We start from the raw sequence: 17,343 nt of genomic DNA, 5'->3' as shown, positions 1-17,343 counted from the left end.
TTCCCACCTCTCGTGTCTCCTACATTGCAGGCCAGTTCTTTACCTCTGAGCCATCATTTTCATGTAAACTTTTTACTTTTGTTCTTTTATGTTCTTTTGATTTTTCTGTAATATTTTGAATATCCAGTGAGACAAATAGAGACTACTATAATAAATATACATGTACCCACACTCATTTTTATCAAGTTTTAACATTTGGCTATATTTGCTTCAGTTTTTTGTGTTTTCCTCTCTTTGTAAGAAGAAAGAGTGAATATAAAAAATACATTGTTGTGTACCCTCCTATCCTCATTTTTCTCTCTTCCTCTTCAGATGTAAAAAAGTGTCCTGAATTTGTTTTTATTCCTGTGCTTGGCCTGGTTGTTTTGTGTGTTTTATTTTATTTTAATTAAAAAAAATTCTCAAGTACAAAGATCTAGGACAGTTGTATCACTTAGTTCATGGCATACTATTGTCGTTAGTTTGTGCATGCTTCTCTTTTTTATTTTATTTAGCTTTGTTTTATTTTTTTAGTTTTAATTTTACTGTCCCTTTTGAAACCTCAAGTTCTCAATTCTGAAAAATTCTTACACATTGCTTCAATACTGATTCACTGTCATTTCTTTTCTTTTGGAATTATTTTTAAATGTCCTTTCTTTTCTTTTGAGTCCTTACAATGTATCATGTATATCTTTTAAATATTTTTCATATTGTTTTCTCGTTAGTTCTTCCAGTACTCCCCCAAGATCTCTTTTGTTTTTCTTCCAATATTTTTTCTGGTAAACACATATACCGTAACATTTACCATCTTAACCAATTTTGAGTGTTTGGTTTAGTGGTAATAAAAACATTCATAATATTGTGCAACCATCACCATCATCCGTCTTCATAACTGTTTCATCTTATAACACAGAAAATCTATACCCATTAAACATAACTCCCTACTATCCCCTCTCTCCCATCCCCCTAGCAACCACCATTCCACTTTCTATGATTTTTGAATACCTAAGGAAATAAAAACCTCATGCAAGTGGATTCGTATAGATTTTGTTTTTTTGTAATTGGCTTATTGCACCTAGTTCTCAAGGCTTATCACAGTGTAGCATATGTCAGAATTTCTTAGGGCTGAGTAATATTCCACTGTATGTATATACCATGTTTTGCTTATCCACTCATCTGTTTATGGATATTTAGGTTGCTTCCACATTTTAGCTATCATAAATAATGATGCTCTGAACATGGGTATACACATACCTCTTTGAGACCTTGCTTTTCATTCTTTGGGGTATATACCCAGAAGTGAAATTGCTTTACCATATGGTAATTCTATTTTCAGTTTTGTTTTTTTTTTAATGGAAGTGCTTGTTTTTATGGAAGCACTGTTTTTGGCAGTGCTACACCATTTGACGTTCACACCAGCAAGGGTTCCTCTTTTACCACATCTTTGCTAACACTTGTTATTTTTTTGTTTTTTTGATATTAGCCATCCTGATGGGTGTGAGGTAGTATCTTGGTGTAGTTTTCATTTGTATTTCCCTGATGATCAATGATGTTAAGCATTTTTTCAAGTGCTTTTTGGCCATTTGTATATCTTCTTTGAAGAAATGTCTGTTCACATTCTTTGCCCATTTAAAAATTTTCTTTAATGGAGTTTTAGTAGCTTTTTATATGATCTGATTGCTAATTCCTGCAGATTACCTTTTTACTCTATTGATATTATTGTTTGATGTACAACAGGTTTTTTGTAATATATATGGTGTTTTTTTTTTTGGCCACTTTATTTTTTTAATTGAAGGATAATTGCTTTACGGAATTTTGTGGTTTTCTGCCAAACATCAACAATAATCAGCCATGGGTACACCCATGAAGTCTTTCTTTTTTTTCTATTGTTGCATATGCTTTTGGCATCACATCCAGGAAAGCACTGCTAAGTCTAGTGTCTTGAAGCTTTTGTTCTATGTTTTCTTCTAAGAGTTTTCTAGTTTTAGATCTTTCATTTTGGTCTTTGATTCACTGTGTGTTAATTTTTTAATATCGAGTTAGATAAGGATGCAACTTCATCTTTTTTTAAAGTTTTCTTGTTTTTTTCTTTTTTGGCTGCATTTCACAGCATAAAGAGCTTCCCTGACTAGGGATCAGACCCGTGCCCACTGCAGTGTCATTGGAAGTCTTAACCGTTGTACCACCAGGGAAGCCCCCAACTTCATTTTTTTGTATGTGGATATCCTGTTTTCCCAACACTATTTGTCAGAAAGACTGTCCTTTCTCCACTGAATGATTTTGGCACCCTTGTCAAAAATCATTTGTTGATATATATGAGGGTTTATTTCTGGGCTTTCTTTTTTCCTCTTTGTTTGGTGTATATGCCTATCTTTATGCCAATACCACATTCTTCTTATGACTATAATAAGTTTTGAAATCAGAAAGTTAGAGTCCTCCAATTTTGTTCTTCTTTCAAAATTATGTTGGTTCTTTGGAGTTCCTTGAGATTCCATGATGGACACATGGATTTTTTTCTATACCTTGGCTATCGTGAACAAAGCTGCAGTGAACATGGAGTACAGATACCGCTTTGAGATGCTGATTTCATTTCCTCTGGCTATATACCCAAAAGCTGGATTATTGGGTCATATGATAGTTCTATTTTTAATTTCTTGAGGAACCTCCATACTGTTTTCCATAGTGACTGAATCAATTTAACATTTCCACCAGCAGTGCAGAAGTGTCTGCTTTTCTCGATACCCTCACCAATACTGTTATCTATCTTCTTTAAAAACAACAGTTTATTTTACATTGGAGCGTAGTTGATGAGCAGTATTACGTTAATTTCAGGTGTACAGCACTGTGATTCAGTTGTACACTTTGTAGGTATCTATTTCAAATTCTTTTTCCATTTAGGTTATTATAGAATATTGAACAGAATTCCCTGTGCTATACAGTATTCCTTGTTCTTTATCTATTTTAAATATAGCAGTGTATACATGTCAGTCCCAAACTCTGAGTCTGTCCCTCCCCTCACCATGAGTTTGTTCTCTTGAGTATGAGTCTGTTTCTATTTTGCAAATAAGTTCATTTGTATCATTTACTTAGATTCATACATAAGCCAATATCATATGATATTTGTCCTTCTGACTTACTTTACTTCATGTGATAAACTCCAGGTCCATCTGTGTTGCTGTAAATGGCATTACATTTCATTCTTTTTAATGGCTGAGTAATATTCTCTTGAGTATATGTACCACATCTTCTTTATCCATTCATCTGTCAATAGATATTTAGTTAGCTTCCATCTCTTGGCTGTTGTAAACAGGGCTGCATTTTTTCCAAACACTGTTTTCCTCCAGATATATGCTCAGGAGTGGGATTGCTGGATCATGTGGTAGCTCTGTTTTTAGTTTTTTAAGGGACCTCCATATTGTTCTCTGTAGTAGCTATACCAATTTACATTCCCATCAACAGTGTGGGAGGATTCCCTTTTTACCACACCCTCTCCAGCATTTACTGTTTGTGGACTTTTTGATGATGACCATCCTGACTGGTGTCAGGCCCTCATTATAGTTTTAGTTTGCATTTCTGTGATACTTAGTGGTGTTGAGCATCTTTTCACATGCCTTTTGGAGAAGAAACAATATTATAACAAATTCAATAAAGACTTTAAAAAAAACTAGATTGCTAAGTGAAAGAAACAAAAATATACTATACAGTATATCTATATTAAACTCTAAAAATATGAAAATGCAGAAAGTCTGTTACTTTACCTATTATTTCAAACTAAAACTAATTAATAATATTCAGCAGTGTATTTTTTGGGTAGCAGTGAAGGATCTGATTTTCAGTCTGTAAATCATTGACTTTTTAAGTTGTTCTTTTTCTGCCTTTATCTTACATATGATTGACTTAACATTTTAGTTGACAAAGCCATCTTTGGCATTAGCTGTAGCTTATACCCTAAATATTGCAAACTGATTACTTTTGTAGCTGGTATGACCCAGCATATGTAGTAAAATATAAAGTGCCTTTGGTTTAAGACTTGTAGCTAAGTTTCAAGGCTGCTAAGGGGTTGAAAGGCTGCTAAGGAAATGCTTAGTGTGTCTGCCATGTGCCAAATCTATTGAAAAATTTTCTGAAATCAGTATTCAGACTTTAATGCAAATTAGCTTTAGAAAGATTCCTGTCACGTATAGTTACGAATTAGCATTCCTTTCTTGGTGACTGAAAGCACATCTGGTAATGGAATTGAGCCCATTGTTAACCAGCTGCTATCAGTGACCTCAAAGTGACCATCTAGCCAGAAATGACAGTTACAGTAATAGCTATGTTAATAAAGCAAATTAAAACAGTAATAATTTTTTAAAAAATATAGACATTGAATAATGTTTTTTATAGACATTGAATTCACTGATAGATTTTTTAAATTTTTATTTGAAGGATAATTGCCTTACAATATGGATTTTTAGATCGTATTGCCTTGACATATTTTCTAGCCAGTTATTTATAAGATACTATTTAGTATTGGTTATCTCAACATATAAAATTCAGGTATGAGAGAAATCTTTTCACCAAAGTACGATATAGATTGTACAAGAATATTATGCAAAAGATAACAGTATTTTTGTATGTTTCATGTACAGATGGGGTCTTGGGTGCTAGATAAGGAAATGGACTCTTATATTAACGTTATATTAGATTTTATGTTAATGTTATTACTAGTTAAATGTATGCCATATATAATTTTGTTCCTATTCAAATATTTTCTTGTGTTCTTCCCATGTCTACTCTTTTCTAAATATGCTATATTTAAATGTTCTCTGGAAGTCTAATGTTTCAGTCCAGAGTAAAAGTCTTTGCTTCAGACGTGTTAATAATTGAGTTTCCGTGATATATAATTTTATTTTTTATGCTGTTGTTTAATGTCCTTTGTATTTGAAAGAGTTGTTCAGATCTGTGGAAGTCCCTTGTCTGTTTTGTTTTAGAATTCAGGAAATTGCATGAAAGTAAAACTGTAAAATCAATCCCTTCCAGAAAACTTGGTATTTAAAAAATGATAGGCTCTCATGTGTATGGAGCCTTTGACTGAGACTTTTTGAATTCTTGTATGACATTTTTCTTTTGCTTGCTTTCAGTGATTTAGGAAATTAGGAAGCTATTCAAAAACTTCTAAGGCTTCCCTGGTGGCCCAGTGGTTAAGAATCCACCTTGGATTGCAGGGGACACCGGTCAATCCCTGGTCCAGGAATATTCCAGATGCCTTAGGGCAACTAAGCCTGTGGGCTTACACCTGCTTAGCCTGCACACCCTAGAGCTGAGAGTACCTTCACTGGTAGCAACTAGAGAAAGCTCTCATGCAGTAATGAAGACCCAATACAGCCAAAATTTAAATAAAATAAAATTGCTTAGAAAGGGAGGGGACATACATATACATATATATATAGAGAGAGAGAGAGAGAAAGAGAGAGAGTTATGACTGATTTGTGATGCTGCACAGCAGAAACCAACCAACACTGTAAGGCAGTCATCCTCCAACTAAAAAAAGCGCTTAAGAAACATTCTAAACGAAACTTACACAATCACTGCTTCAACTGAAGTATGAGTAAGTATATCACAGGTTTTTGAGACACAAGTAATTTCTAATATTAAAAAAAAAAACAGTTATAGGAAAAATGGTATAAAATTTCTCCCAAGTAAGAGAAAATACATGAAAATGAGAATTGCTTAATACAGTAACACTTTCTGAATTTCTAATTTTAGGTGATGGAATATGAGAATAGGATTCGTGCATATTCCACACCAGATAAAATCTTCCGCTATTTTGCCACCTTGAAAGTAATCAGTGAGCATGGTGAATCTGAAGTGTTTATGACACCACAAGATTTTGTGCGATCCATAACACCCAATGAAAAACAACCAGAACGTAAGTTGCTACAGTGAAAAATAAGATTGTGGTATTTACTTCATTATATGCTACTTTGTTTCTCTGTATTGCCTAAACTATGTAATTCCATGCAATAAGTATATTCACTGTGTAGCTGCTGGATGTTAGGCATTATGCTAGGCTTTAGGAGTAGAAAAGAGGAGCCTGTAATCTGAAATGTTGAGGGGATTATACACCTCTGGTTGAGATTCATTGCTTGTTATAAAACTATTCCTGAAGGCAATGTATTATGGATGTGACTGCTATCAAGTTGCTGTTTGGTGGGATAGACAGAGATAGTAACAGGCAATTTCAGGAATGTGATGATTTGTTAAAGAACAGGTGCTATGGCAGTGTAAGTAAGGGGCACTTAACTCAACCTGGAAGTTTAGAGAATGGTTTCTAGAGAATACTTTTAAGTTTGAATAAAAGTTTTAAAGAACAGAGGAAAGGATGTCTCATCTAGATGAACCAGCCTGAAGAAATGAGATGTGAGGAAAGAAAATAAAGGGCTTAATAGTTAAAGGTAATAATTTGCAAATGCTTTTGGGAGACATGGTGGGAAAAATGACTCTGTCATTTTCTTCAGTTAAAAAATCAGTTCTTCCACTGAAGCAAATCATTATGCTGTCCAAAATGGACAGAATCAACTTTTTGGATCACTGAAATCTAATTAAAAAAAGTTACAGCAACCAGGGTAATGTTTAATGAAGAAAGAAGCCAATAGATTTTGGGAAGAAAGTGTTGTGACCCTTTGCTTACCTGCCTACCATGCACTATTTCCCAGCTTAGCAGCAGTCATGGGGATGGCAACCTACATTCCTAGTGTGGCTTACTAGTGATGGGGAATTCAGTGAGGGGCAATATATAGAGTTTTGTTTTTTAAAAAGTGGATGTGCCTTTTAACTCATCTGATAGTTTACTGACCTACCAGTGCAAAGATTTGCCTTTCATTTCACCCACCTCAAGATGTCATCTATTTTAAAAATTTAAAGACATGTATACCACCTGTAACCCATCAGGCCAAGAGACGGCAGATAGGACCAGCGGCAGACAGACTAAAAAGCTTAGGAAGGAAGAGGATGAGAATAAAGACATTTCAGGGAATAAGAGCTTTGAAAGACTACTGCCTAGGGAATCCAGAGTGATACTCAGGGCCTGATGCATACTTGGAAAAGACTTGAGTGGCCTTGTATTTCTTGTTGATAGCATGCTCCATGGAAGTGGAAGTAAGTTAAGACGGAGTTATAGGAGAGTCTAGCTAAACATCAAAAGAGCACCCTAGCTCAGAGCCAATCTACAAACACTAAAATAGCTGGGATGTGTTTTGTTTGTTGGTTTGTTATTTTTTGCATCTAACATTTAAGGAAATTCTGTGAGGGCACATGATGACTGCTTAAATAATAGAGCAGAAACTTCACTAATGACACATGAGGAAGAATACAGTCTTTGCAACAATAGTTTGGAAAAATCACCATAAACAAAGTGATGACTATAGTCCTCAGCAAGTTACAGTGTCAAACCCTGGGAAAAAAAATCTGATTTCAAGAATTACCACATTGCAATATTAGAAATGTCTAATTTTCAGTTTGAAGAATTGCATGGCTTATCAGCAATTATCAGAATAGGAGGGGAAAAAAAGAAATAGAAACCATCCCCAAGGAAATCCAGGCATTGCGCTTACTAGACAAAGACTTTAAATCAGCTATCTTAAATATGCTCAAAGAGCTAAAGGAAACCATAGGAAAGGGACTGTAGGAAATAGGGAGTATTATGTATTAATAAATAGAGAATATTCATAAAGAATTAAAATTACAAAAAGGAATTGAGTAGGAATTATTGAACTGAGGGCTTCTCTGATGGTGAAGTGGTTAAGAATCCACCTACCAATTCAGGGGACACAAGTTCAGTCCCTGGTCTGGGAAGATCCCACATACCATGGGGCACCTAAGCCCGTGCGTCACAACTACTGAGCCTGCACACCTAGAGCCTGTGCTCCGCAACAGGAGAAGCCACTGCAGTGGAGAGGCCTGTGCCCTGTACCTTAACTAAGAGCAGCCCTTCTTTGCTGCAACTAGAGAAAGCCTGTGCTCAGCAGCAAAGACCCAGTGCAGCCAAATATAGATACAAAATTTTAAAAATTATTGCACTGAGAAGTAGATAAAATGAAAAACTTACTCAAAGGGTCTAATACAGATTTAAGCAGCTAGATTAAAGAATCAGAATCTTGGCAATAGGTCAGTTGATGTCCAGTCTGAGGAGCAGAGCAAGAAGAATGAATACAAATGAATAGAGCCTAAGGTACTTGTGGGGCAATATCAAGTGTAACAACATATGCATAATAGGAGTCCCAGAAGGAGAAATTAAGACATTTCTAGATAGTAAAAGCAGAGGAAGTTTGTTGCTAGTAGACATTCCCTATAAGAAATGCTAACTGGAATCCTTTAGGCCAAAATCAAAGTATATTGAATAGTAACCAAAATCATACAAAGAAAATCTTTAAATGATAAAAACCTGTACAGGTATATAGGAAAATAGAAAAGTCAGTATTGTTTTTGGGGTTTTAACTCCTGTTTTGTTCTCTATATGATTTAAAATTTGTAAAACAACAATTACAGATATGTTAATGTTGATTCAAAGTAGATTATTAATTTAAGATGTTAATTGTAATCCTCAGGTTAATCACTAAGAAAATCACTAAAAAATATACAGAAAAGGCAATGAGGAGTGAATAGAAATAGTACACTAAAAAAAAAAAAAAAATCAAACACAAAAGAAGGCAAGATCAGACAAATGAAGGGATTAAAAAAGACATGACATATAGCATACAAATAACAAGATGGAAGAAGCAGGTCCTTCCTTATTAATAGTCAATTTAAATATAAAACAAACTCACCAGTTAAAAGACAGATTGACAGGAGATAAAAAATATGATCTACCTATATATTGTCCACAGGAAACTCACTTTAGAAGAATGTTGCGTGCCTGTTCAGTCCCTCAGTTGTGTCTGGCTTTTTGCAGCCCATCGACTATAGCCCACCAGGCTCCTCTGTCCTTGGAATTTTCCAGGCAAGAATACTGGAGTGGGTTGCCATTTTGTACTCCAGGGCAGCTTCCCAACCCAGGTATCGAACATGTGTGTGTTGCATCTCCTGCATTGGCAGGCAGATTTTTTACCAAAGGACATTATGTAAAAAAGCACTTTTATATATAAAAGGGTTAGGTCATCAAGCAGGTGTAACAGTGATAAATATATATGTATACACCCACCAAATTACAGACTCCAAAATACATGAAAGAAATATCGACAGAATTGAAGGGAGAAATGGTTGTACAATAATGGTTAGAGACTTCATAACCCTGTTTCAGTGGTGAAAAGAACATCTAGATAGAAGGTCATTAAAGAAACAGAGGACTTAACTCCATGAACCAACTAAACCTAATAGACATATGTAGAACACTTCACTCAAGAGTATCAGAATACATTTCTTCTCAAGCATACATCAAACATTCTCCAGAATAGACCAGATAGACCATATGTTAGGCTACAAAACAAATCTTAATAAATTAAAAAAAAATAAAAATCATCAACAAACCAGACACACAAGGCCGCTTATCATATGATTGCTTTTTTTAATTTTTATTTTATATTGGCATATTATTTCATTTGTATAAAATATCTAGGTAAATCTAGAGATAGAAAGTAGGTTGTCAATTGCCAGCAGCTGGGTTGGGGGAATGAGAACTGACTCTTAATGGGCACAAGGTGTTTTTTGTTTATTTTTGTTTTGGAGTGATGAAAACATTTGGAATTAGGTACATGTGGTAGTTATATAACACTATGAGTATACTAAATGCCACTAAACCAGGCAGTTTCCATTGATTGCACTGACTTTTAGATTTTGAATCTTTTGAATTAGTTTTAACACCTTATTTTGTGACATGTGGAAGGAGAGATTAAAGATGATGTGTGTAAGACAGAGAAAAGAATTGCGAGATATATTCCTGGGTTTTATGATGGCAAAATATTTTGTACTATCAAATTATTTCTAATACCCAGATGAAATCTAATATGTAACAGTAACTTTAAATAAAAGTGTACTTGGCTTCCAGTGTGACAGTGAAAATGAAGCAACACTTTAGGTAGGTTACTAAAAATTATCTGGTCATTTAAGGAATTTCTCCCCCTTCGGCAATCATTATATATTCTAATTACTTACATACATTTTGGCATTTAACTTTGTAATTTTGTTTTTTAATTATTGAAAGACCTGTTATATGGACAGAATGACTACTAAATGTCTCATATGCCAAGCACATTTGTGATTTTGATAAAAAGTCAGAATAATGAATAATTGCTTTTCTTTTAAAATAATAACCATGAGGGAAAATTGTAATATATTAAAATGAGATTCAGGAGAAAATTTGGCTTCATTTTTGTTTGCTCATGAATACAGATTTCCACAAATGTTGATGTAGCAGAAGCAGAATATATATTATTCCAGTGTGGGTTGAAACAAAGAAAAGAATGAGGCTGTTTTTTTGTAGTTTGAATTTCTGTCATCAGATGGTTGGACTTTAGCCAGTAGCTAATATTTCAACTTTGTTTTGTCATAGCTTTCACATATACTGTATCCCAGGATACCTAACAGATCTAAACTTGTAAGTTTTAGTTTTAGAATAGTTCAAAAATAATCACAAAGCATACACAGCCCTAAAGCAGTTTTTAAGTGAGTAGAGTGCTAATGAATTTCAGTAGCAAGCTGATTAAGAATATTTTTGTACTGAATACCAAGAAAGTCTAAAGTAGCCATAGGTAAGCAGGAAGGACATTAAAAGGACTAAAAATATGTAATGTATGACTTGAATATGTCTCATCTCCTTTCTGTGCAGCCTTAATATCATCAGCATCTCTGTGTACAATGGATAAGACAGTTGCTTGCTGCTTGTAGTAACCAATTTTGCATAGCTAGCCAATGACTTGGAGAAGCAGCAGCATGGATAGTTTTTAAAGTACTTCATAGAAAAACTGGAGCTTTGATCAGAGCAAAGAGGATCTCTGTTTCCTTTCCACTGCATCCCACTGGCTGATCTATTCATCTTGATCTGATTTTATCTACGTGAAAGACAAAAGGGATGTGAAAAGAGAAAAGAGAGATCATACTATGAATTACTTGTCCAGGACTCCATATTCTCCTTAGAATAAGAGTCATGCCCTTAGTGATACTCTTACTAGAGCCCTTTTTGATCTTACCTAGAGCACTTTTGGAGAAGGAAATGGCAACCCACTCCAGTATTCTTGCCTGGAAAATCCCATGGATGGAGGAACCTGGTAGGCTATAGTCAGTCTGTGGGGTCGCAAAGAGTCGGACACGACTGAGTGACTTCTCTTTCACTTTCAGAGCACTTTTAATCTAAGACACATAATTTTACCCTCGATTATATTCAGTAGTTTTGGGTCAGGTTGGTTATGTAGGAGGATCCTGAACTCACCTCCTCCCATGGACACTCCAAATCTACAATTGTATAAGGAAGAATAAGAAACTCCAAAACTAGATGAGCCACTCCTGTACTCCTACACATCAGACAAATGAGAAAAAACCCACACCGAAATGAGTAGAAAAGGCTGAGACACAATCTCACCATAAACTCCACTCCTGGCACAGTAACCGGTGGTTGGGAGGGAACTCACAGATCTGAGCTTCTAACTGAGCAGTGGGAGGTTTAAATCTCACATCTTGCACCCCCACCTTTTGAGACCTACACCTGCGAGGTAAGCCCCAGAGTATCCAGATTTGAAAGCCAATGGGACTTGCATCTAAAAGACCCACGAGGCTATAGTGAACTAAAGAACAGTTCTTTAAGTGTTCATGCCTGGCTACCCTGCAGGGTCCAGTGCAAAGGTAGTTGAGTGAAAAGTGCCCAGTCTTTCTGTGAAAGAGGCCTATTTGCTTATCTTAAAGCACTGGCCTGAGAGGTAGACATCTAATTTAACACGTATCTAGGAGCCCACTGAAATATTCTCCAAAAACAGAGGCTTGCACTCTCCCTCTGCCTTGTTCCAGGTCTCCAATATCTCCTTGAGAAGAGCTTGTGCACATCTAGTGCCCTGTTCTTTGCAGCAGCTGCCCAAGGGACACCCCTTGATCACCTACCTCTGGTGGGCAGCAGGGTTTATGTTCACAGGTTCCATAGGACTGTAACAAAAGAAAGAAACCATTCTTTTTTTTTCTTTTTTTTTTTTTATTAGTTGGAGGCTAATTACTTCACAACATTTCAGTGGGTTTTGTCATACATTGATATGAATCAGCCATGGATTTACACATATTCCCCATCCCGATCCCCGCTCCCACCTCCCTCTCCACCCGATTCCTCTGGGTCTTCCCAGTGCACCAGGCCGGAGCACTTGTCTCATGCATCCCACCTGGGCTGGTGATCTGTTTCACCATAGATAGTATACATGCTGTTCTTTTGAAATATCCCACCCTCACATTCTCCCACAGAGTTCAAAAGTCTGTTCTGTATTTCTGTGTCTCTTTTTCTGGAAAGAAACCATTCTTAACTGGCTACCACCCTCAGGGCACAGCATGGATATAGCAGACTAAAATACCGCCAGTATTTCTATGAAAGTGGTACCTTTGCTTATCTTGGGAACTTTGGCTTGTGGAGAAGGCTTCTGGTTTAATACGCATCCAGAGACCTGCTGAAATACTTTATAAAGATTGTAGAGGCCAGTGGGAGCCATCTTTGCATACCTTTCTGCCTTGCTCTAGGTCACTGGTATCTCCCAGAGTGGGATTTGTGTGCATGTCTAGCATCCTGATTTTGCAGCTGGCACCCAGGACACGTCCTTTGATCACATGCCTCTAGTGGCCACTGGGGCTTACATTCTCAGGTCCCATAGGACTGTAACAAATGGAGAAACAGTTGTTAACTGATTAGCCCATCCCAGGGCACAGCACAGATAACCAGCATGAAATACACCCCAATCTTTGTGTAACGAGGCTTACTAACTCATCTTCATGGCTGTGGCTGAGGGGAGGCTTCTAATTAAACACACATCTATGGTCTGACTAGGAACTTCTTCAGAGACTGGGCAGGCCAGTGGGCATCATTTTTGTGCTCTCCCTGTACCCTGTCCCAGATTGCTGTTATCTGAACAGGGAGCTTGTGTATATGTCTGACTTTCCAGCTTTTGTGACTGCCACCCGGAGGACACATCCTTAATAGCTTGACTCTGGTGACCAGTGGGGCTTCTGGTAGTAGGTAGTCCTACTTTGTGCTACAAAGTAGCAGTTTTTAACTGTCTGTCAAGTCAAGGCTTAGTGTCCAGTTGAGTGACTAAACAACAAGCAAAAACAAAACAAGTAGCATCAAACATATTTAAATGTTTGATGAGGTTTTGATATACTAATTGCACGTATACACTGGTGAAACCATTAGCATAATCAATATAATGAATATATTCATCACCCCCTAGGATGTCTTTGTGCCCATTTGTAATCCTGCCTTCCCACTTTTTCCCAGGCAAGTCCCAGGCAACCACTGATCTTTCCATCTTCCATATCCTTACTGGTTATCTATTCCTGTCTCTGTCAATTATTGAGAGAAGGGAGTTGATCTCTGACTTTATTTGTGAATTTGTCTGTATCTTTCCAGTTCTATCAGTTTTTGCTTCGATGTTTTGAAACTCTCTTACTAGGTACATACACGCTTAGGATTATTCTGTCTTCCTGGTGAATTGACCCTCTTTCATTATGTAACTGACCCTCTTTATCCTTGCTAATATTTCTTTTGCTCTAAAGTCCACATAGTCTGATATTTATGTAGCTACTTTGTCTTTATTTTGATTCACTTTGCATGATACATCTTTTTCCATCATGTTACTTTTAACCTACCTATATGATTGTATTTAAAATAGGTTTCTTATGGACCACATGTAGTTTGATCTTGCTTTTTATCCAATATGACAGTTTCTACCTTTTAATTAATGTATTTAGATGATTTATATTTAATGTAATTTTTGATATGTTTATATTAAGGTCTACCATTTTATTGTTTGTTTTCCCCTTTTATGTTACTCTTTTACCTCTTTCCTGCATTCTCTTCAGATTACTTGAAGATTTTTTTTTAAATTTTGTTTACTTATTTGTTTTTGGCTATGCTGAGTCCTCCTTGCTGCTTTTCTCTAGTTGCAGCGAGCAGGGGCTGCTCTCTAGTTGAGGTGCATGGACTTCTTATTTCAGTGGCCTCCCTCATTGAGGAGCACAGGCTTCAGTAATTGTGGCAGGTGGGCTCAGTTGCTCCTCAGCATGTGGGAGATCCTCCTGGACCACAGATTGAACCTGTGTCTGCTGCATTTAGGCAGATTCTTCATCACTGAGCCACCTGAAGATTTTTTCATATTTTGTTTCAATTGATTTTGGCAGAGGAATTTAAGTATATTTTGTTGTGTATCTTTAATGGTTGCTACTGGGATTATAATATATCAATATGTAGTTAATTTTTCACAGTTTACTACGAATTTATAGTTTACTGCTTCAAGTGGAGTATTCTCCCCAGTTTATGGTATAGTATCATATGTATTAGGCTTCCCTGGTAGCTCAGCTGGTAAAAGAATCTGCCTGCTGTGCAGGAGACCCCAGTTCAATTCCTGGGTCGGGAATCCCTTCCTGACGAAGGGATAGGCTACCCACACCAACATTCTTGGGCTTGCCTGCTGGCTCAGACAATAAAGAATCCACCTACAATGCGGGAGATTTGGGTTCGATCCCTGGGTTGGGAGGATCCCCTAGAGGAGGGCATGGCAACCCACTCCAGTATTCTTTCCTGGAGAATCCCCACGGACAGAGGAGCCTGGCAGGCCGTGGTCCATGCAGGAGTTGGATACAACCGAGCAACTAAGCACACATCATATGTATTACATCTACGTAAGTTGAAAACTCTTCCAGATACTGTTTTAAGGTTTTATTTCGACTGCCAAAATAGTCTGTTATATTTATCTGTAATAGGTATTAGGTATTTCTGTTGTTCTTTATTTATTCCTTAAGTTCCATATTTTCTTCTGATATCACTTTCTTCACACTTGAAGGATAACGTTTTTAAAGCAGTTCTGCTGGTGATGAATTCTCTTGGTTTTCCTTCATTTGAGAACATTTTTATTTTGTCTTCATTCTTTTTTTTAAGGTCTTTTTTTTTTTTTTCCAAATATTTATTTATTTGTTTATTACTGTGCTGGGTCTTTGTTTTTGCCCACAATCTTTCTCTAGTTGTGGGCAAGCAGGCTCAGGAATTGTTATGCATGGGCTCAGTTGCCCCGAGGCATGTAAGATCTTCCTGGACCAGGGATTGAACCTGTGTCCTTTGCATTATTGCAGGGCAGATTTTTAATCACTGGATCACCGTGGAAGCCCTGTCTTCATTCTTGAAAAATAGTTTCACTGAATAAAGAAATCTAGGTTGAAACTTTTCTTTCAGCACTTTAAACTGCCTATTTTAAAGATTTTTTTTCTTCGCCTTTGATTTTTAGCAGTTAGATTTTAAGCCAAAGTTTATCTCTTGTATCTGATGAACTTGAACTATACTTTGTTTTGTTGATTTACATAAGCTGAAAATACAATCGTTTTAATAAAATTTTAGGATAATTTTCTGCATCCATTTTTTAGAATAAATTCTAGTATTAAACTGAAAAATGAATCTCTAAATATTGAAGGATAGCTGGGACTTCTTATATAAAATTATATAGTTTCCATTTTCTTAAGCTCTAATTTTTAGATACCAAAATTATATATGTGATTAAGTTTCATTTACGTCTTTTGACAAAATGAGTAGCTGTCATCTTTAAAACAAACCTGTTATATGTTCACTCAAGAGCGTCAACTGAGACTATTCTTATATGCACATTTACATTATTTTTAGTGCAGATTCAAGATGGGCAACTGCCATAATTTAAAAAGATTGTTAGACTTAAAATAAAAAACAATCATTTAATCCTTTTGAGGGTCATCTTTCTCATTAATGAAAAGGAGGAGATAGTGTTTAGGTCACTCTGTTAACATTAAGTGACTGTGAAGTTCTTTGAAGAGAAGTTTGAGATCCACAGAAAACACCCTAGGCACGGCAACATAACATCCAATGTTAAGACCCAAAGCATGAGGGTGGAGAAATGGACAGGGAGTCATCTGATTACATTTTCAAATGATACATGCTGTATTTTCACCTTTCAGCATACTCTCTCTTCCCCATTGTAATTGAGCCTATTAGAATTTTAAGAGAAGTAGGGAGTAAGGACAGAATGAAATAGTTCATCCACATTTCCCATGCTTCACCCCCCAACCATGTTAAGAACTGATCTAATCCAGCCATCTCCTTCATTTGACAGGTAAAGAAATCTAAATATAACAGGATGAACCAATCATGTATCAACTAAGTACTTTATGTCTGTATTTGCTTTTAAATGACAGGAATTCTCAGTACGTGCCAGGCTGTCCTTGCATGCCCCCTCCTTTTTTTTGGATAGATGCCCATGGTAAAATATGTTCCCAACTATAGTAAGGAGCATTCAATGAAAAACATAAATCCGTTCAAGTTAACTTTTGAATTCTTTTGGATATTATGGTAATAACTTGAAATGTAGCTAGTCTAAATTGATATGTGCTATAATTGTAAAATACACACTAGATTTAAAAAACTCAGTATATAAATGTAATGTAAAATATCTCAATAAGTTTTCTATTGATTATATGTTGAAATCATGCTATTTTGGATATATTCTGTTCAGTAAAATATATTATTAAACTTAATTTTACCTGTTTCTATTTACTTTCTTAAAGGAGATTGTTATGAAATATTATGCATGTGGCTCACATGTATTTGTGTTGAACAGTGATCCTGTAATTAGTAAGCATATATTTCCCTTACTTATGAGATATCTGATCCTAGATTGATTTTCATTTCTTTGTAAAGGACTAGGAAGGGCTTTTTTTTTTTTCTGGGAACTCTGAGGATTTTCCCCTTGTTGGTATTCTGAGATTTCATAAGCATACACTGAATTACAAGTAAGTTTTGTTCATTTTACTTAAATGAGAAATTTTCTGCTAATACTTTCTGAATTATCTTGTACATATTTCTGAATGAGAAAAGGTCTCTTATGACAGAAGACCTTGTATTGAGTCTCTGTTTTTCTATAATTCACTCTTCTATTTTCTCTTTTCTATTCTGTTGTCTTTTTGGCAGTGGTCCAGGGAGATAACTTTTCATAATTTCTTGACCGTATATTAAGAAATACGAGGAAATGGGCAATCACAGTTTTGTTGTTCAGTCGCTAAGTTGTGTTGACTCTTGCAGCCCCATAGAATGCAGCATCACAGTCTTGCCTGTCCTTCACCATCACCCAGAGTTTGCTCATGTTCATGTCCATTGGGCCAGTGCTGCGATCCAACCATATCATCGTC

The 17,343-nt window shown here is 36.0% G+C and overlaps 1 protein-coding gene across 1 annotated transcript in view; it reads left to right on the top strand.

Annotated features, from left to right (window-relative positions):
- MICU1 (mitochondrial calcium uptake 1) overlaps positions 1-17,343 on the top strand; it is a 217,089-nt gene that overhangs the window by 36,135 nt on the left and 163,611 nt on the right. Inside the window, exon 4 of the mRNA XM_061161769.1 lies at positions 5,728-5,890. Coding sequence (XP_061017752.1) covers positions 5,728-5,890 — 163 coding nt within the window. The remainder of the gene's footprint in view (positions 1-5,727; positions 5,891-17,343) is intronic.

The sequence above is a fragment of the Dama dama genome, chromosome 15 (assembly GCF_033118175.1).
Source record: "Dama dama isolate Ldn47 chromosome 15, ASM3311817v1, whole genome shotgun sequence".
Taxonomy (NCBI): Eukaryota; Metazoa; Chordata; class Mammalia; order Artiodactyla; family Cervidae; genus Dama; species Dama dama.
The sequence above is the reverse complement of the archived record's forward strand: the minus strand, read 5'-3'. Positions and strand labels throughout refer to the sequence as shown.